Source organism: Orcinus orca, chromosome 15, assembly GCF_937001465.1.
Source record: "Orcinus orca chromosome 15, mOrcOrc1.1, whole genome shotgun sequence".
NCBI classification, from domain to species: Eukaryota; Metazoa; Chordata; class Mammalia; order Artiodactyla; family Delphinidae; genus Orcinus; species Orcinus orca.
The window spans coordinates 8,261,827-8,284,251 of NC_064573.1; the positions used below are offsets into that span (position 1 = coordinate 8,261,827).

Sequence of the window (22,425 nt, forward strand, 5' to 3'; positions counted from 1 at the left end):
GAAAACACATTGTTCAAAAGAATACATGCACCCCAATGTTTACTGCAGTGCTATTTACAATAGCCAAGACATGGAAGACCTAAATGTCCATTGACAGATGAATGGATAAAGAAGATGTGGTATATTTATACACTGGAATATTACTCAGCCATTAAAAAGAATGAAATAATGCCATTTGCAGCAACATGTATGGATCTAGAAATTATCATACTAAGTGAAGTCAGACCGACAAAGACAAATATATGCAGAATCTAAAAAAAGTATGCAAATGAACTTATTTACAAAACAGAAACAGATTCACAGCCTCAGAAAACAAACTTATGGTTACCAAAGGGGAAAGGTTGGGGGGAGGGATAAATTGGGGGTTTGGGATTGACATATACACACCACTGTATTTAAAATAGATAACCAACAAGGACCTACTGTTTCTCATAGGGAACTCTATGCAATATTCTGTAATAACCTAAATGGGAAAAGAATTTGAAAAAGAATATATACCTGTATATGTATAACTGAATCACTTTGCTGTACACTGGAAACTAACACAACATTGTTATTCAACTATACTCCAATATAAAATAAAAAATTTTTTTAAATATCTAAAAAAAAAAAATACTCCAAAGGGTATTTATTGCACAGACTGGTTAGAAAATCATATTAGACTTTGACCTTTACACTGGGAATATATTTTATCTATAGCTATATTTGACTTACAATTGTGCTGAGCACTTATATCAAACTTCAGTTTTATGAAAAAAATCCATGAATTTCTGAAAGCAGGAATGTCATCTAAAAGTTAGGTGATTCTTTTTCCCTCACCATAGGACTTTTATTTGTTGATTATTATAGGCTAACTCTCACCCTCTGCTGCTTGGTTTGTGAATTGTAGGCATCTAGGGGCTAAGAACTACTTGAGCCCTGATTTACATCTTTTTTAACACAACATAATCACTACGTATTTTTAAAGTCCTCTTACTAATAGAATCTATTACTAATCTATAAATAGAGAAAATAAGAGTAAGTATTGAGCTAGAGTAAGGGAGAAGAATTTAACAAAAGAAGAAACTGAAATTGAGAGTAAATCCAATTAACAACTCAGCAAACTGAGTGATTAAACTCTTAGCTTTATAAACAAATCATTTGAGATTTAACTTACTTTTGCATCAGTTAAGATGCAGTTAAGATTTTTCATAATAGCCAACAATTCCACAATTTGACCTATCGCTGAGAAGCACAGAAAATTAGTAATTCTGAATATATCAAGAGTCATATTATATTCATAACATTTAAGCCCAATAATTCCACTTAGAAAACTTTTTTTTCCAATGGGGGAAAAAAGGTCTGTACAGTTGAATTTGAACAGCTTAGAAGTTAATCATCCTATAACTTAGAGTTGGCCCTACATGTGTGCGGATTCAACCAACCACGAACTGCGTAGAAAGTAGTATTTACTATCAAAAAATCTTCGTATTAAGTGGACCCACAGAGTTCAAACCCATGTTGTTCAAGGGTCAACTGTACATGAAGGTAGTCATGGTACAGTTATGTTGAGAAAAAAAAATCCAAACAACCTTCAGTAAAGGAGGCTTGGTTGATTAAATAAATTTATATCCAAGGAAATAAATATTATCCCACCCCTTGAAATACCAAGTATGAAAACTACATAGCAGCAGGAAAACTGATTATGGTAACTGGTAAAGCAGAGTATATTATTTCAAATGATGACTGCAATTCTGCATAAAATTGCCTAGGCATTAGAAGTTAATATACACTGAAGTAATATGATACGATGGTGTTATGATAGTTGACTTTTTAAAAATTTTTCCTTCTTTATATGATATGATATTGTTTTACAAAATTTAAAATATTCCTTGGCAAGCCTTATCTCATTCAGTCCTTCAGTCTTCTTGATACTAGTACAGTGTGGAGCACCCATGTGTCTTAGTAATTGTTTATATTATACTCCTTGCTTCTTAGGTACTATCTGTTCTGTCTCTACCAACTTTGGTTATTGCATCATTGTATTATTCATTAGACTGTTTTTCCCACCATATTTATTAAAGTGGTTAAGTTATTTTGGTATTTTTATGTGGATATATATGTAATTAGTTCTGCAATTCAATAATGAAGTCTCAATTAAAATTTGCCATCATATAATGGCTTCAATGAAATGATGAGAAAAGAATGTTTGACTTCTAACAAATACACATCAATTTAGAATTTTTTTTTTTAGTAAGTTTGTTTAAAGAAAAGCAACTCATCCAAAATGAATTTTTTAATTTGCTCATTTCTTTAATCAGACCCCGGGTTTTCTCTTATGGGCCCCCAAGTGTCTATTTCTCTTTTCAGTATAGAGGATTAATATCTCATTTTCATTTATTTAAAATTTGTTGACTTGTGGGAGTTGGAAACTCTGTATTTGACAGTTCCAATTAAACATTAATTTCAACTAATTGCAATTTGAAGAATTTGTTACTATGAAATTTAAAAGCTCAGCAGTGAAACTGACAGAATTTCCTTTGCTTCTCTATGATAAGTCAAATTATAGAAATGTTGACTGCTATCTAATGCAAAATCTTATTTCCATGAGAAATATTTTCATTCCCAGCCACCAGAAAGCGTATGACCTTTAATCAAAGAAAAACTGAAGACTGACAACTGCAATTAAATAATCCAGATTACAATACCCATATGAGTTGATCGTGCTTTGGATCAATCCTCTCCGGTGATCAACTGATTGGATGGAGAGGTGCAGAACACTGAACTATTTTATGTTTTGAACATATATTTCAATGCATCTATTTCTAAGCTTCAGATATGAAATATGTCCAAATACTTATCCATATGGAATTATAGTTCCAAAAGATTCTATTTCAAATCTGCACAAATTCCACTCGCCAAAGACCTCACAGGACCATGCCCACCATTTATGCTTGGGAACTATATTCCTCCCACAGATGGAGCAACAAATATTAAAATACACACACATACCCTTTCACTCATTCCTGCTCTCACATACAATACAACACAGCCCATCTTCCTGGTCACAAATGTTTGTTTTCCTTCCTTCAGCATTCAAAAATTTTCACCCTTTCTCCAAGAGAAATTACCCAAGCAACCTTCCAATCACAACCTTGATCTCAAAGTCAAAGATCTCATATCTATGTCAGATCTCAATACACCTTCTCTTGCTCCAGAAGCTACGTACTCAAAAGGCAAGTAATTTATACTCTCCTCCCTCACCCACCCAATATACTATAGTGAAACTAGGACAGGAAAACTGCAATAAAAACTTCCATGTAGAAAAGAAAACCGAAAATACTTATGAAATCTAACTGTGCAGATGTTTCAAGGAGCTCCTGTTCTGCTCATGGGGAATGCTCCTTTATCCGGCCTGGGTTCTCCTCCCTGATATTAGCTGCCTAGTCTGTAGTTCTCCATGGTCTTTGTTCTCTAGGTGGTCCTTTTGCATTATTCACCATGTCCTTATTTGAATATGGCTCTGGACGTTACTCCTTCTCAGGTGTGGACAGCATGCCCAGCCAGCTCCTTGTCCGAGAAGTTTGGAGGAATGAAGAGTTCTTTCAAATCCTGATAAATCAGTCTATTTTATCCCAGGCTGGAAGCTCATTTGCCAGCGTATCTTTCACAAAAACAAGTTCTTTTTTCTTTTGATTCCAGCAAATACCACAGGTCAGTTGTCCCATCTGCAGTTCTCTGGGAGACATTCTATTGTCTCTGAGCTACCTGCAGTTGCCTTGAATCTGTGGGATGTTCTGAGAGAAGCACAATCTCATTCTCTTCTCCCTGTGCCATTTTGTTCAGCTTCAAGGATTTATACAAAATGACATTAATTAAGAGCTTTTAGCAACAGGCTTGAAGGCCACACTGCTGAATTGGTTCTTGCCTAAGCTTAACCTTAATTGATGTTCGTTGTTCAAAGCCATCCTCAGTTTTATGTATTACCATTTGCAAATGAAAATCAGACCCTGGCAGTCACAGAACTACTTAAATTTCTGTATTATCTTACATATCTTTTTGAAAATTCGACAAGTCTTTTCTGAGTTCATCTCTCTCTTAGGCACTTGTCAAACACACCAATAGCAAACAAGAAATACTAGCTACATACCTATTCATCTAAAAACCACAAGCTCATTCTGTCCATCATCAGCTTTCCAAGGTATTATAGGATATAATGTACCAAACCTTTCAAGACTCCATAAAATGCGTTGCCATCATTCTAACCTCCAATAAGTTTTCTCACCACCTACTTCTGGCACTGGAGTCAATGCAATATAAGCTGACCATACCAGTCAGCTTTAGCTAAGTTCTCCTATAGCAACAAACAAATCCAAAATGTCAGTGGCTTATCACAACAAATATTGATTTTTTTTTTACCCATGTGGATCCATTTGGGTCAGCAAAGGCTCTGCTCCATATCCTTTCCACTTCAGAATTCACACTGAGAGGATGATGTCTACTTTGCACCTGCTGGCCTCATGACATGAGACAAGGCAGAAAAGACACATGGGAAAAGAGGCACGGCAGAGCCCTGTTTGGGCTCATAAAGCCCCTGATGGTAAGTGGCACATGGAGCTTCTGCTCGTCAGGCAAAGCAAATGTCACATGTGCCAAGCCTGATGATGATGTGAGAAGAATGATTCTCCTACAGGGAGGGGCAACTAACAGAATTCTTCTTAAAACCACGGCCGTTTTTAAAATTACATGATTAGATGGCTGTATCAGATTTTTGGGAACTAGTACTTTATTAGCCCTGGAAAACTGTGTATTATCACAATTTCCTTGCTGATGATTCAGTCCCAAGCAATTTCTTAAAGCCTATGTTGGCAAACACAAAGGTTATTTACCACTTGCAACAAATGCTTTTATATCAAAACTATTCACAAGAATAATGGCTATGATGAAAATAAAAACCCCAAACCACTCTACATTCCTCTCCTGAATTACTCTTCCACAGTCCAGCCTCACTACTCACGCACACCATTAAAAACTACATATATGTCTTCATAAAAAGAGACATCAAGGATGAAATGCCCACGGCCAAGTCAGCCCTAGTGAGACCAGGGACGATGTATGAGCCTCACTGGTCCAATCATTCTATTTTCGTGTGATGTTATGAGATTAGAAAATCTAGTGTGCTTGACTGGGATAGTTTTGATGAAAAATTAAACCTTAAAATGTGGACTGTGTTCTGTTACTGAATTACCCCTTGGAAAAACAATTCCGTTTTCTTTTTAAAATTTCCAACTGTTTGGCATTATCTGCAAACAGTCTCTCTAACCAGGGAAGTAATTATTTTTGCCTCAAAAGTTGTCCGCTAGAAGCAGATGCCATGCCTGGAACCCCATCTGAAGTAATTGCTGCCATGGGGTGGCAGACGCTATCATGCTGACAGTGGAGACCGCTTCTTTCAAGAAAAATCTCTTTGTTGTCTGTAATTGCAGCTGAAATCACACCTCCCTGTTGCAGGTGTACTGTCAAGGTATCCCATTCTTAAACATGCCATAAATCATTAGCAAGTTGACCTTTCACGACAAAACAAGATGCCTACATTCTTTAAACATCAGAGAGCGCTGGGGAGAATATATATATCATAACATGTAATTACAACATACATCATGTTTCTATAATATATAGAATTAAAGCTTAAAACTTAAAACACCAAGTTGTTTTTTTGTTTTTTGTTTTTTTTTTTGCGGTACGCGGGCCTCTCACTGTTGTGGCCTCTCCCATTGCGGAGCACAGGCTCCGGACGCGCAGGCTCAGCGGCCATGGCTCACGGGCCCAGCTGCTCCGCGGCATGTGGGATCTTCCCGGACCGGGCACGAACCCGTGTCCCCTGCACCGGCAGGCGGACTCTCAACCACTGTGCCACCAGGGAAGCCCAATACCAAGTTTTAATGATACCTATGGTACCATGCCTCCCCACATGACCAAGCTAAAACATACCTGAAGCGATAGGGCACACGTAAAAAATGCACTACTAACACTACAAAAATGAGCATGTTGTTTACATAATAGTTTCCTCTCCTTACACTTACACTTTTTTGATTTTAATTTTTAAAAATGTGAAGTTTTTACCTCAAGCAATGCCATATGCTAATAAAGAAAATGCTTTTTCTATGCTATGAAATGCAATTTTGAATCTATGTGACATATGTTCCACTTATAAGATACCTTATTTTCCTTTTGGTTGAGTCCCCATTTTAGTTCTTCTACTTGAAATCTCAGTTTCTTCACTTCGGCCTCATTTTGATCCATGAGGTTGTTGACGTGGGTCATTTCTGCCGTCTTTGCCTGGTGCTGCCTGCTTAGTTTATGGTAGGCATGTTGAAGGTCCAACAGTTCCTTTTAAAAGAAAACAGGCATTCCATTATTTATAGTTTCCTCTGATAAAGTCAGAAGAATGGCAACTTGTTTGGAAAAAATAGAAAAGCACTTTAGGAAGAATTCAGATTAGGCATCTGGAACGCTACATTTCTGCAATTACATATTATGATTCGCATATAACTATAGGTGGAAGGTGTATTTCTGTGTGGCTAAAATACAGTGCAACTCTTTACGTGCTTGAGGGAATGACCCATTTTTCATGTTGTGCAAATTTAGTTTTTATGTATGCTTTCCAAAAGAGGACTCTCATATCCATAAATGAAGAATAAAATATAATAAAAATAAGCACAAGAAGAACTGTTCATCTGCTAAATCAGCCTAAGTAGTAAAAGTTAGCAGACTATCTGCTTTTAATTATTTTTCTTAAAAAAAAAGTTTTGTGCTGCTGTACTCATGCCGTGAAAGGCACCCTCCTGAAACCACACGAATCTGGCTCAGAGACCTGAAGGGGCTGACCCTGGGGAAAATCCAGAGTGAATCCACCATGAAGTGACTGGATCTCCAGTCAATCTTGTTATAATCAACATTCTACAAGACATGAATTGACAGATTACATTAATTGGCCTCAGATTTCTTACAGCTGCATATAAATCTACCATTATCAAAAATAAAAGTATAATGAAAAGAAACACATCAAGATGCTACTCCTCATGTCTTCAGACTGGCAAGATTATGTGTGATAAAATAATCTGTTGGTAAAATGTGAAGAAACTGAGATTCATTCATGGAAAAATGTTGACAAAACTATTTAACATGAAAAATGCATTAAAACTCCAACCCAGCCATTCTACTTCCAGGACTGTGTCCTACAGATACACACACAGTTGTGTGAAATGCTGTATGCATGTGGACATGTAGCACAGCATTATTTTTATGTTAATAGTGAATGATTGGAAATGAAGATCATTGTCATAATATTATCATATGGAGCTGATTAAATAAAACATTAAGCTTTTTAATGCTTAAAATATAATATGGCAGCCTTTTGTATAATGATATCTCTCAATATTCTATTAAGTAAAGCAAAATGCAAAATAGTGTGGAGCCTAAAAACAAAAAGCTGAAGTGAATTTTTTTTTTTAAATAAATTTATTTATTTATTTATGGCTGCGTTGGCTCTTTGTTGCTCTGCGTGGCTTCTCATTGCGGTGGCTTCTGTTGTTGCGGAGCATGGGCTGTAGGTGTGTGGGCTTCAGTAGCTGTGGCTCGAAGGCTCTATGGCACAGGCTCAGTAGTTGCTCCACGGCATGGGGGATCTTCCCGGACCAGGGATCGAACCCTTGTCTCCCGCATTGGCAGGCGGATTCTTAACCACTGCACCACCAGGGAAGCCCTAAAGTGAATTTTGATATGACACCATTGATTACTGGTAGCCTCCTGGTCTCTATGAAACACAGAACTCCAACCAAACAGGTAAATGTCCTGCAGATGTGAGAAGAGGGTGTGGACTAGAGCGCAGGACCTGGGAGAAATTGCTGACCACTCTCAGGAAGCCAGGAGGAGGAAAAGGCGGAGGAGGAAAAGGCAGAGGAGGGCTCCCACGCCCACCAGCCACCCACCACGCCTCCATGGCAATCTATCAAATAACTGAGAGATTCCTGGAATCTTGCTGCTGTTCTGAAAACCCTGGCCCCCATAAGAGTCAGAATCACAACCATTGGTATTTAAACCTGAGCAGTGCTGAAGGGCAGCTGGGAACAGGCAAACTTGGACAGGCAGCTAGACCTCAGTTGATGCGACAGGCTCATGGTCCCTTCCCTTGCCTCACAGTAACAGTGCAGTTTACGGCTTCATGGCAGTGTTTTATCAAATTACATCACAAACCACATTTAAAATGCAAACAGATTTCTCCTTTCTTCTCTTCAGAGTACAATTTTCCAATGCCAAATTATATACCTTATGCTTTCACAGAAAGATATGCAGTGGGGAACACAATTCTATTATTTGGAATGACAATGGAGCATTTAATGAAAATTTTCTTGATCTGGCAAACAAAGAATTTGCCACAAAAGTAATGCAGAGCTTAATGGAAGAGTTATAGCAAATCTGTAAAATGATGGCTTTTCCTCAGGAATTATGCAACTACCTAAAAAACCTTTGTGGGGCTTCCCTGGTGGCGCAGTGGTTGAGAGTCTGCCTGCCGATGCAGGGGACACGGGTTCGTGCCCTGGTCCGGGCAGATCCCACATGCTGCGGAGCGGCTGGGCCCGTGAGCCATGGCCGCTGAGCCTGCGCGTCTGGAGCCTGTGCTCCGCAAAGGGAGAGGCCACAACAGTGAGAGGCCCGCATACCGCTAAAAAAAAAAAACAAAACCTTTGTGATTTAGTAAAATTATTTCTCAGATAGTTAATGCTTTGACTTTAGGCTTGTACAATTCACTTAGATTGGTTTAAATGGAGCTAAGTAAACAAAAAGAACCTTTGAGATGTGCATATAGGAAGGGAGGGAGGGAGGGGGAGGGAGGGAGGGGGAGGGAAGGGGAGGGAGGGAAGGGGAGGGAGGAGGGGAGGGAGGGAGGAGGGAAGGAAAATCATTGCTGTTTGTCAGTACCAATTCCACCCCAAGCATGTGTCATCCTTTAGGCAGACCTCATTCATGCTCTACTGCATGGCCATTTGCTCAGGGAGGGCCACCTTATTCTCAGGCCCAGGAGGTGGATATGTGTTAGCCAACAGTCTGTTCTCTGTGAGTGGTCCCCAAGCCTGCAGCATCAGCATACCCTGAGAACTCCATCCAAGATCTACTGAATCAGAAGCTCAGGAGTTGAGGCCCAGCAACCTTGGGTTTAACAAGCCCTCCGGATGTTTATAATTCAACATAAAGTCTGAGGACCATTAGTATATGCCAACTGTAGTAAACTTTACTCTTGCCAGTAAATGTTTTAGGAAGGTAGATGGAACCTAACCGAGCAATGAAATATGAGACGTCTCCTTGGGTGGGAGGAGGTGATCTAGGATTTTTAAGCACTTAAAAATATACAAGGAAGATGTATGCCTGGAGGTACTGATACAACAGTCTGGGCCAATAGGAGAATCATGCTTACAGCTGAGGTCCACAGACCTGGCCTGGCCTTGGGCACATTTCATTACGAGAAAATATATCAAACTGAATCTATAGCCAAATGTATTTTAATTATGTTCATAGGATACCTTTTACTTTCTATTCTAAAAAGATGAAAACTAGATTTCAACATAGGAGAAAAAAAATTATTTCATTAGTAAGGATATTTAAAAAAAATCAGTTTAGGGTGAAAGAGATTAGTATTAGCCAAGTACCTACTATCACTGAACTCGTCACATACCTTCTCTCTCTTGTCTTTTCTATTTTCCCCATTCAGTCTCTGAGAGGCTATACACATTGCTTATGGCCAAACTAGCTGTAAATTACTCCTCCTTTTTTCATTGTTTCAAAACAATATCCCGGCTGGCTTTAACCTTGTTAGCAGGCCTTATCTTCTAAGACTTCACAGGTTCTTTGACATTTTAATCCATTAGTTCATCAATACCCCAATTTTACTTTCAGGAGAGAGATGGATTTCTTCCTTAATTCTCAAAGCTATGACCTTTGCTACTATAGACTCATTTTTTTTGTTATTCTTGTGATGAGATCCCCCCCACCCCCAGTTCTTTCTTTGAATGCACGTTAGAGTAAAGGCACTTAGGATCACAAACCATAATCCCCTGTATATGTTTTGTTTGATGCTTTTATCTGAAATCTCAATTTCCCCTGTAGCTTACTTACAGACCTCCAGTTGGAAGGCATCCAAATAGATGTTCATTTAAAGAGTTAATAATTTGCATATAAAAAGAGAATAAGTCAATAAAAAAGATCCATATGGATTTTTAGAGCAAGCTTATTCTAATATATTTTTAATGGTAGAAATACATAAAACCATGATGTGATATATTTTATTTTGGCAGAGAAAAATCTGAATAGAAATTAAACATATAAAAAATATACAGTACTAGACAGTATTTGTCAGTATGTAATCCTCTATAAATCCAAAGCTATAAAACTGAACAGTAAATATAATTCACAATCCTTTTATAAGTTGATATGAATAATAATGTTGAATCGATATAGAAAATAAGCATATACAATGTGTTTGTATATGGATATTTCTGATAGAATAACATTAGTTCCTCAAATAGATTGACTCTGTTTCTAGTGATGTGAAGAATTTGATAGCAGGTTTTAAATTCTGTACATGGCTTATGAAATCATGCATTAGTTTATGCTCTTGTAAGTAAGAATATTGCTTTCTACCTAGAATTAATATTGTAGCCAATACATGAAGTGCTGAAGCTTAACTGATTTTGATTGTGCCAAGCTGCCAGAACTAAAGTACATTTTCTTATCATTTTAAATGACATCATGAAACGCTGGTTAAAAATGAATCAAATAAGTTTATATGCATCAATTTGAAGGAAAAACAAAATGACATACAGAAAATTTTGAAGTATTAAAGTGTTATTATATGTTATTTGTTCAATTTTTTTAAAAATCCATAGAAAATTAGAAATGTTGACATCTGTAATTTCAAAAATGCATAACAATACTGTACTGTTATGTAGAGAACCTGAAATTCTCAGTATAATATGAGTCAACTATATTTAATAAAGAGAAACACATAAAATTGGAAATAACTAGCTCATGGTCTGTTGATAGCCTTGTTAGACTCCAGCTGTGAGTAATAACGCTATCAACAAGGGCAGATTTTCTCTTCTCAAAAGTTGACTCAGGCACATTGGGTGGTTATTACGATCAAATCCATCTACTTGAATAAAGAACTCACAAGCTCATCCAAATTAAGTGCATTAGAAAAATATCTTGTACCACCTACTTATAAGGATAAATGTCAGTCTCTATATCTTCAATTCTGACCTCAAGAAATACAGAAATCAAAGGAACGTATATTTCTACAGAATTCAGTGTCATTCATAAACATTTATGATACTTGGTGTCAGATAATAGCTTTAAAATGAGAACGTTTTTGTGGTCTTAAGTGGCATCTTCAGAGGGTTCATTTAATATCTTATATGTTAAGTATAGAGTGATTTTAGTGCTCGTTGTAGACTTGACACATTATCAGTGATTCAAGGAGCATTTACTGAGTGTCTACCACGTGCCATGTAGAATGGCTTCTACATTCTATATATAAAAGCAAACAAGGCAGACACAATTTTTAACCTCACAGACATTAGAACCTAGTAGAGGTAATAGATTAAAGACAATTAAACAAGCAAATTTTCCCATTGTGACAAATACTAAGAGCTAATCCAATGAGCTAATAAGATAGGGAACTGTTTATGAAAGGTGGATGATAAGCAGGGAGGACATGTTGTGAGGGGATGCTGTCCTGTGCCCTCCAGGTTCTCCTGCAGGATGAGAGGATGTATTTCACCGGTTGCTGGAAAGGTCTGATCACAGCCCTTTCCCCTTGGCTATAAGAAGCCTCCTTCCTGGGACTTCCCTGGTGGCACAGTGGATAAGACTCCACACTCCCAATGCAGAGGGCCCGGGTTTGGTCCCTAGTCAGGGAACTAGATCCCACACGTATGCTGCAACTAAGAGTTCACATGCCACAACTAAGGAGCCCACCTGCTGCAACTAAGACCCTGCATGACCAAATAAATATTTTTAAAAACCCAAAAATCAAAAAACAGCCTCCTTTCTAACTCCACACCCCCTTCCTGGGGCAGCCTGGTCATTTTAGAAGTATGAAGGAACTGCTCTTCTCACCTCAATTTGGGACAGCTCCAAAGATCTATGCCAGCTTCAGAGGTATCCAGAGGTATTACTATTATCACTTCTCCCCAGTCCTACTTCTCCCTCTGCCCTTTGCTCTCTGGCCTCTTTCCCCATGGGTGTTGTACTCCCTAATAAACTTCCTACATTTTGATATCTGTCTCAGAATATGCTACCCAGGTAGCACAAACGCCAACATCATGTCCCATGGCTGTCACCTGGGGAGATCTATCCTATAGAATTAAATATCGTAGTACAAACACCATGGATGGAAAATAGATGATGGAAACTTTACTAAGAAAGAAATGTGCAAAAAGGGTGCAAAGCCACAATACTGTGGCTACATTGTGGCACTTATATCATGTGTGTGTGTGTATGCGTGTGTGAGGCCCATAGACTGAATATCACACATTGGAGTCTGTGTTTATTCAATGCCATTTGTGCTTATTCAGTACCATAGATACATAAGCAATTGACCAAAAAAAAAAAGTTTGTTGAGCATCTACTAATTTCTCATATAATCAGTTATGTCAATATTCCCAATAATATTCAAGTTTTTTAGAAAATGTAAAAAAGCTTCATTAACTTTAAATTAAGTCCTACTTTCCTCATCTGTAAAATGCATACAATAGCAATTTCATAGAATTGTAACCTTCAAAAGACACAATATGTGTAAGTCATTTGTGATACATTAATTAAACATAACAGGATAGGTAGAAAAACTGGCTAGGATAGTTTAGTTAGTTAGTTATCAAATGCAATAATAAGGTGAAGTGTCAGTAATCCAGAGTAGATAGAGCATCTCAGCAAATGCCACCACGGACTGGGTTCTTTTTACCTTTCTGCTTTGTCACCCTTAACTCATACGTGGTCTTTGTCCTTAAACTTGATGTATTATAATCCCCAAATATCTGCTGAATCTTGCTGGGAAGGAAGTAGGAAGGGAACGAGCAAGGATAAAAGTGGTTTTCTCCAAGTGAAACTTTGCCTTTCTGTTGATAAGGCAACCTCTCAATGTTATGTTTTCGGGAAAAAAAATGCAAAAAAATTGCACAAAATATTGAGCAGAATAAAAATATATAGTAAAAATCAGACATGTTGTAAACAAACTGAGAAACAACAAAGGCCAAGAGATATTATTACAGCACAGACGGATTGTGGGAAATAAAAACGTATAAAGAGAGGAACTAATAGTAAACTTATAATCAGCAACAACAAGAAGCCTTATTAAATCCAGTAATGTCTTCAGTTGCTGAGTAACCTAGAATTCTAAGCCCAGCTAAACTAATATGCAAGAGGCAGGGCAAAATCAATTTTTTTTTTTTTTTTTTTTGCGGTACGCGGGCCTCTCACTGTTGTGGCCTCTCCCGTTGCAGAGCACAGGCTCCGGACGTGCAGGCTCAGCGGCCATGGCTCACAGGCCCAGCCGCTCCGCGGCATGTGGGATCTTCCCGGACCGGGACACGAACCCGTGTTCCCGCACGAACCTGCATCGGCAGGCGGACTCTCAACCACTGCGCCACCAGGGAAGCCCCAAAATCAATTTTAGTTTTAGGCAGAGGCAGGATTTTCCATCCACATATTCTTGATGAAAGAACTCAGGATGTTCTCTAGGAAGTTATCTTTCTACAGTTCTTTGAATTCATCAAATCCTTTCCTGTCTCAAAGTATTCGGACATGCTTTTCCTTTCGCCTACAAAGAGCTTTTGCAACTCTACACTCTTGTGGCTCCTAATTTACATTCAGGTCCCAGTTTAAATAGGATTTCCTGTGAGACGCTTTCTTGATTACTCAAATGTGAATAATGATTCACAGTATTATTTTTAATTATCATTCAGATACCTGTTCATTTCCTTTATAGTCTTTATTGCATGTTGAAATTTATACCTGTTTGTGCATTTACTCAAGATTGCTTTATCCTACTAGTCAATATATATTTAACGCACCTATATCTGTAGAGTAGAAACAATTTAGAGTTATGTGGAAATGTGAAAATTAATTAGTTGTCAGGTCCATAGAAAACTGGAGCTCTAATTGTAAAATTTTGGAAATAATGAATATACAATGCAAACTTTAGAGAGAGAAAGCTGTTGCTAGCAGAAAAGATACGATCTCAATTTAACTACAAAAAGATATATATAAAGATATATATATCTTTGTATATGGCAAGCAATCAATTCAAACTGCTGGATAAAGCAAACCAATATTATCTGAGGAAAATTGAAGGAATGAATTATTAAGGATAAAAATAATCTATTGATACAAGTACAAAAAAATGAACTATTGGTAAACAATATTGGTCTATTGGTAAACAAGCAGAATAGTATAGAAAAACTATGAGCCAGCCTAAAGAAAATTTTTAAAAGAACACCTTGAAAATATACAAAATTGGAAATGAATTGGTATTTATATCAGATTAATAAAATAGGAGTAGTTTTGTTAAGCCTTGCCTTTCAATGGGGCACTGAGACTAAAGTCCGCCTGATGGAATGTGGAAGGAACTGGTTTATAGCTCTTCTAGCTCTAGCAAGGAGATATCCCATGGGAACTTCCAGGATGTCCCACTTCCTTACCTAAGTACCTAGAACTGAAGGGCTACAAGATGACGAAGCTAAAAGCTGACAGTTACAGATCCCTGAGTCACCACATGGAGAAGAAACACCAAGGAGAGCCTCCTGGCTTCACTGGATTAAGAAATGAGCAAAAAATAAACTTGTATCAGCTGCAGAGATCCGGAGTTTGTTGTAGCGCTTTATCCTTACTAATAGTCTAGCACAATAATATTAGGTTACACCAATTGACATGCTTAAAAAACATTTTGATTGACTAATTCACTGGCAGTTTCAGTGCATAACAAAGGTTACTAGGCTTTTAGTCATTTTTAAATTGACTCATTTTACAAAAAGATGTCTGTCTCTCAGATATACCATCAGGGTCATAGGGACAGAGCTTTTTTTGGTCTTTTTCTTTTAACTGTATAGTTCATCAATTATCTGTAGTGTGTTAAATAGTGCCTGGACACTGAAGGTGCTCAACAAATGATAAATGAATATATGAATAAATGAATATACTTACAATATGTCTTACTGATTGGTGAAGCAAACAACAAAATGTGTTTATGATTCTAGATTGTATGCAGGCTGGATTGTACTGTGCACAGGAAAAGGAAGAGTCTCTTTACACTCATTTCCTTTTAACAGCAAACATTCATCACCAATTCAATCTACACATAATAAAGTTTTGTAATAGTTGGCAATACATTAAAATAGTTATTATAATACATATCCTGTGATATTTAAAGATTTCTAAAGAATTGCAAATACGGCTATTAACCCTACGGCTAAACCATAAGTTGCAAGTACAATTTAGTACTCATACAGCATCCTTTGTCTCCAGAGAACATACAGATATTAAGTTAAACCCTGAATTGTGAGTCACCAAAATTGTAGATGGAATCAGAAGTTCTTTTTCTATTTTCCAGGCTCGGCTCCCATGGGGGGAATAGAGAGAGAGATCACTGACTCACACTCAGTGGGGAATGCATCACTCCCACACAGTTTTTTCTTAAAGCCATGCACACTTAGCTAAGTAATGCTTTATAACCAAACTTTCCAACCTTCTCTCTACCCACACTGAGAAGAGCCCTGTAATTGTACAAAGCTACAAATTTTCAGAGAAAATACTTTTCTGTGGAAAATATTTCATTTCATTTGATAAATCAGGGTTTCTCCAGGTCCTCCGTGCAGCCCTTTTACATGAAAGTGGTTCTGCATACAGCAAACTCTCCTGACAGATAAGGGTATTGCTTTTGCTCATAATTCTAGGGAAATAAATAATTTAAATAAAATACATAGATTTCTGTGTTGAGTTTGACAGACCCAATAGCCAAACAATTCCTACTTCCATTCGTGGAAAAGAAAGAGCAGAAGGGTCAATAAAGGCGAGAAAAAGGAAGTGATCAGAAAGGCCAATAGAAATAAAACCACAGTGAGTGTTCATAAAAATTAATAGGAAATAATCCAGAGATTAAGATAAAGATAGAAAAAATTCTCAGAAGAGGAAATATAATAATCCAAGAAATGAAAAAATATTAATAAGGATATCGATATAGAAATGGTAAGAAATAACACTCTCATATACCACTGAAGGAAAATGTAAATTTTCATGACATTAAGATAATTTATGAAAATATATCATCAGTTCTTACCTCTGTCCTAGATTTTATAACAAGAAAATTATTCTAGGAAAATACTATATATATATGTATACATATATGTGTATATATATATGAATATATATATGAATGAAAGTTTTATGTTCAAAAATAGTCACTCTGCATTATATCTAACAATAATATGTTAAAAAGTAATCTATATGATCAGACCCTTACTGAGTAAATTATAATTAATCCTTATACGGTAATATTATAAGCCCTTAAATTATGTGCGAAGAATTTTGATGATGCAACAATAATGAGGCTATATAATGTGGAATAACAAAGCACAGGCACAATTTTATGTACATGGCTCCAATTATGTATGTATGTATGTATACACCACAAAAACACACAGTAACAAGACATACATGAAATAGGGTTTTTACTTTTGTCCAGTTTTACGTAAGACCTCAACACTGAACTCCTCTCCTTCTAAAACAAATGACAAGAAAAATAAAAGTGTGGTAGAAACCTAGTCCTGCACCCACTAGGCCCTGCCGACCTGGAGGGTGTGTAATGGGCGGATCATAGGTGGACAGGGAGACCCTGGGAAGGCCTGTTATCTGAGCCCGGGGGCAGTTTCTCTCCTCTGTCCTGGGAAATGGAATGGAGTTACCTGCCCCACATGAAGACACATCAATTTTTCCAGAGAAAAACCTTAGAAGTGTCACCTGGCGTTTGGGGGACAGACTGATTCCTCATTCATACTAGAAAAAGTATAAGCAGCCTGTTGCTATAGAGCAGGGAGGTGGTGCTTCCCTGGCAATTGCCTGCCCTTTCAGAATTTCTTGGAACAGGAAGGCATAAATGTTTGGGGGTGAGTCTGAGTGGCCCCTGCAGAGAAGAGCTGGATTTGCATCATTTAAAAAAAAGTCCCCCAATTTAAAGGACCAGTCGGGTGGGCGAGATGACACCAACAGAAGAATCCCACATGGAGTGGATTCTGGGAGAGCTCAGGGTGATGGTAGGTCAGGGGCTGACTGAAGAGGCACTGCGGCAGAAGGGGCTGGCCTGGAGCACCGTGCCTGAAACCACTCCAATTCATAGGACTGCTCCCTCCTCTGTCCTCTCTTCCAGCCCTGAGAAGTAGAAGAAAGCCTATCTAGTCGGGGCGGGGGTGGTGGTGGTGGGGGCAACGTAGGGAGGAGGGAGCAGAAGATCCCATCCTCACTGCCTGCCACCTGGTCTGATGCCAAACTGCGGAAACGCAGAGGCTTCAACCCTGAGGTCTACAAACGGAGGGGATTTAACAGAGCGTTTTCCATCTACTGGACACGTCCTCAGAGATACAAAGTGCATGTTGTAAGAAGGAAGTGGTTTCCTCTTAACTCATTCCTGTATCTTTTTCAGCACCTGCTATGTGTAATATTACATGTGGATGATGTTTCAAAAGGAGTATATCAAGTTGAAAGATGAACTGTTGATGTAGAAAAGATTGAAAAGGGTTTTTTTGCTATTCCATTCCTAAAAATATTGTATAACTTGTTATTAAATAAATATTAACCTCTAAAATGTTACTCTTTCCTGGAATACAAGTGGACCATCATTTTCGAGAGTATTTGCTTTGGGAACAAGATGAGAGATCACAGGTGTACAGATTGAGTGTGCCTTTTACTTTCTGTTGAAATAACCAAACTTAGATCTAGAACCCCAAATCTAACTCAGTTTTCCAATTTGATCTGAGAAAGATCGAGCATATTTTATTCACAACCTCAGATTGTCTCAGAACTCAGGAATTAAACACCTATTCATAGCATTTATTAACATTTAATCCTCCAGATTGCCTCTATATCCAGAAATAATTATGTTACCTATATGAAATTATCAAAACTACCCTATAGGTTAACGTTAATTGGCACATTAAGGTGATCTCATAGGGAGTCTGGAAATATAAACCAGTTTAATGAGTGAAAAATTAAGGCACACAAATAAATCCTTCAGTGTGGAATAACTGAATTGCTTCTCTCCTCTCATTGTGTTGGTGTTTACAAAAGAGAAGCATTAGAAGCCAAAGTTAGGTAAAACATTAAAATCAAATTAGGAAAACAAATAAGTTAGTTCATCTAAAAGTAAGTATCCCCATACCTAATTTCCAAGGGTTGCCTCTTGTACAAAGTGGGTCCCTTTGTGGTTGCTGTCACGAGTCATGAATTCAACAATGTGGTATTGCGTGGGTTAAGGAATGGAGTTTCTCAGGGAAACAGCAAGTTGGAAAGGTTGGATTCACAACAGAAAAAAAGGCATGGGTCCCACACATCAAGGAAAACCTCCAGAGCTAGAAACACTGTTTGGATGTGTCCTCCAGTCAAGGGACGGCCCTTCCTCCTGCTCTACTTGGCCGTGTCTGGCAGTTGGAACCTGGGTGCTGCCTGTCGACACAGATAGTAAGTACCAGTTGCCCAGAACCTGGAACGTTTGGGTGGCTCACAGAGAGCCAGCTGATAACTTTTGAAAATGTAGTGAGCCCTATGTTACATGTGTGACACATTCCTGGCCAAGGGAGCTCACATTCTACTAGAAAAATGAGCTGAGTTAAAATACATGAAAATAGAATACGGTGAGTGCTGTGTCAGGGCTGGGAATGGCTGCTATAAACACAGTTGGAGAAAATCCGAGTGACTTTCCTACACGGAGAACTTATTCTAACTCCTGTTATTCATGTTAAATTTACTTGGGTCACTGGTAGTTGCTATCATCTCATTTGCTCTTTTTAAATTTTGATGCTAAAATCAGGAATTTAAGAGACTTTAACATCTGCCATCCCTACCTGATAAATGTCCTTTATTTGTACATGTTCTTATCATCTTATGAACAGGCCTAAGTCTCAGGAGGGAAAAAGTGATTCTACAAATATGTTTTTGATTCTTTTTTTGTAACTTTCAGTATCCTCCCAAGTTCATAATTGAAAATTAAGCCACAGACATTGTTTGTATACTCTTTTTTTATATTTTCATGCTATAGCTATTCAATAAAAATCACTCATGCAAAGCTTCTGTAACAAAATTTAAATATAACCCTTTACATACAAAATTGAACAGGGTTAAAAGGTCCTATACTAAACATTATACAAAGCATTCTGGGCTCTAGATACTGCTTCATTTGCTCTGTTTATATGGCATATCTTAAGTGTACATGCTCTGAAAATACTTTGTCAACTACCTATATTGTCAATAGACTCAATATTTATAATTTCAATGGAATTCTGTTCATAATTTTTAAATAAGTGAAATATATTAGTGGTTATTTCAGTCTGTATAAGCCCAAGTGTTACACAGATACTAACACGGTCTAACACAATTGCAAGCAAGAGTTTCTTCCACCATGAAAATGGTATATTTCTTCCAAAGGCACAAATGCACTTACAGATGCAAAAGTAAGGCAATGAAAAATGCAATTCTGTTACACAAGAAGGCAATTTTCTTCTAAATTCCTTTATGTGGAAAATTTTCTTGAAATGCTATAAAATCAATATAATTGGAATTCATTTTGATTTGATTATGACTTTGTTATTATTCAGAATAATTTTCCCTCCTTCAAAAATACAGCTGTAATTATTCCGCAGTTAATAATTGTACAAGATCAGTTTCGTATCATCCAAAAATCAGACGACTAATTATCTAGCATTTTGTTAAATTAACTTCAACTTGTAAATATGAAATCATGCTTATTTTAAGCCTAAAAAAACCAGTGAACAAGTTTCCTCTTATCAATAATAAATGTTAGCTTCTAGTAAACGTCTGGTAATTGAGTATGTAAGGTGATACATCATAATAAAAATTTTTTTTCAGACTTTTCACTTCAAATCATGAAAGAAGAGGACTTGGTTATTATGCGTTTCATGCATAGTTGAGAAAAAATATGCATATTGTTGCATATGTAGTTGAGATGGATCCAGTCCATCTGGTCACAGGCTTGTAAAATAAGAAAAGTTGAAAATGCTTGTGTTCAAATGTCCAGCTACCCCCATTTTCTGTGAATTTTATAGGGTCAGTTCATCTAAGGTTAGGGATAAACTATCCCTGCAGTTGCATCAAACCATTTGGTCCATTAAGACTTGACTTTAGCTGCCAAATGACATTTTCCCCTGCATAATACTGTTTGGCATCTGCATTGATCAAATTAACTGGTCACTTGCCAAATGTCCACTTCACTTTGGCACGTAGATAAAGACTATGGGAGTGAGAGAATGATTTACTAAGTGTCTGAAAGAATTTATATATTCACCCTAATTAAATTATACTCAAAAATAACAATCACCCTTTAGCGTTCCTCTCAAATTAATGAATACTTCCAATTATAAGGAAAAAATACTAAAAATGGAAATTGAATAATCTAGACACAAACAGATGATAAAAGCACTTATTTTAAAAACTGTATTTTATTTATGGTGCAAATCTTTGTGGTTTGTGATGCTAATTAGAAAAGACATGAAGACATTCTAAACTTTCTATAGAATAGTTATGTACAATTTTGAAAGAAAATAGACATATATAAGATACATTACTGTGATTTTTCACTAGGTTCTTTGTCATTTAAAAAATGTTATTCATTGGTACTATTCTCAAGACACTGTCTATTTCTTATGGAAAGAAATTGTAATCTAGAAGGAAAAATAACATATTCTAATGACTAAAATACAAGGAAAGAAAATTGGCCCTGTAACCAAAAAAAAAGGAACTTATTTGCCAGTCCTATCCATATAAAATTAAAATATAACTACCTAGCTTTTACTAAAAGTAAAAATGTTTAAGTGTACTAGAAAATAAAAATTGCATTGAGATGCAGACGGAGAAGAGATTTAGATACATCTGTTGTCTTTTAAGAGGGATACACAGTCCAAGGGAATGTGTCTGGTTATAGTAGAAAGAAGAAAACATCACGACTAATGCGTTTAGATACATACACGTGTATTGTGTGTGTAATTCTTCAAGTTACCATATACATACATACACACACACATGTATGTACTAATTCTGATACATCATAAATTAAATTACCCATATACTGGACTTAATGTTTTCTTACACTGTTGGTGATGAACGAGGACAACATTTTTGAGATATTGGACTATAGCAATTAAGCATCATATGTTTCAACCACAGAAAATTTTGCAAGAAGTTTTCTCTAGAATAGGTTATAATCTTACCAACAGATAATGGTGATATCTCACACCACATTACCTCTAGCTCACTGACTTTGTTTTTCATCCTCAAAGGAATCTCCTTTCTGTTTGAAAAGTTCTGATATCCCCACTAATTTTTCTAAATGATTCTAGATCCTACTTCTTCTAGAGCTCCAGCTTAAATGTCACTTTCTCATCCCCTGTTCAGGAGGAATAGGTTATGATATCATCTCAGAAGTCTCTGTACTGGTTCCTTAATACACTAATGAAACAGCAAGTTTCATGAGGCCAAGGTTCTCATGTGTTCTTTCACTGTCTAGTTCTTTTGTTGCCAAGTTCTTTCACATAACACAGAAATAGTTATTATAGGCACTAAAAGATGCTTGTTTTCTTAATGAGTTAATGGCTTAGTCATAATAAATCTTGATTTCAAATCTCTCTGGTCAACAGGTCCTAACTGTTGAGTTCAACTATTCCAGTATTTCTGTGTCAGCAGTTCTCTGGCTGTATCAAGACCTCCAAACCATTTGTCAATAATCTATACTTTTTTCTTTACTTCCCTGTTGCCTTCATATCAATTCTTAACCAGCAAAAGTGCAAATCAGTTCAATAAAACTTCTCCCTCGTAAACAAGATTCTTTTCCTGAGTCTTTCTCACCATTTGTTGGGCCAAATGTCAAATCAACTGTAATGAACGCTGCACATTACTGGTAAATTCACTTCCCCAATTTCTAAGACATTTTCTCGTGAAATCTCCATTTTCCTTCAGCCTCAATCTCACTAATCACCTAACTGGAAACATCACAGAAGAACAGAAACAGACAAGAAGTATCTCATTTTTCTGCACCCAAATCCAACCTCTACCTACATCTTCACCTTCTGTCTTCTCTCCTGTGACAAAGGAAGAAACATGTACTTTGCTATTTAA

At 37.0% G+C, this 22,425-nt stretch overlaps 1 protein-coding gene across 3 annotated transcripts in view; it reads right to left on the minus strand.

Annotated features, from left to right (window-relative positions):
* CCDC102B (coiled-coil domain containing 102B) overlaps positions 1-22,425 on the minus strand; it is a 226,467-nt gene that overhangs the window by 64,102 nt on the left and 139,940 nt on the right. For all 3 annotated transcript variants that reach the window (XM_049698009.1, XM_033406083.2, XM_004279998.3), the window contains exon 6: positions 6,199-6,369. In XM_049698009.1, coding sequence (XP_049553966.1) covers positions 6,199-6,369 — 171 coding nt within the window. The remainder of the gene's footprint in view (positions 1-6,198; positions 6,370-22,425) is intronic.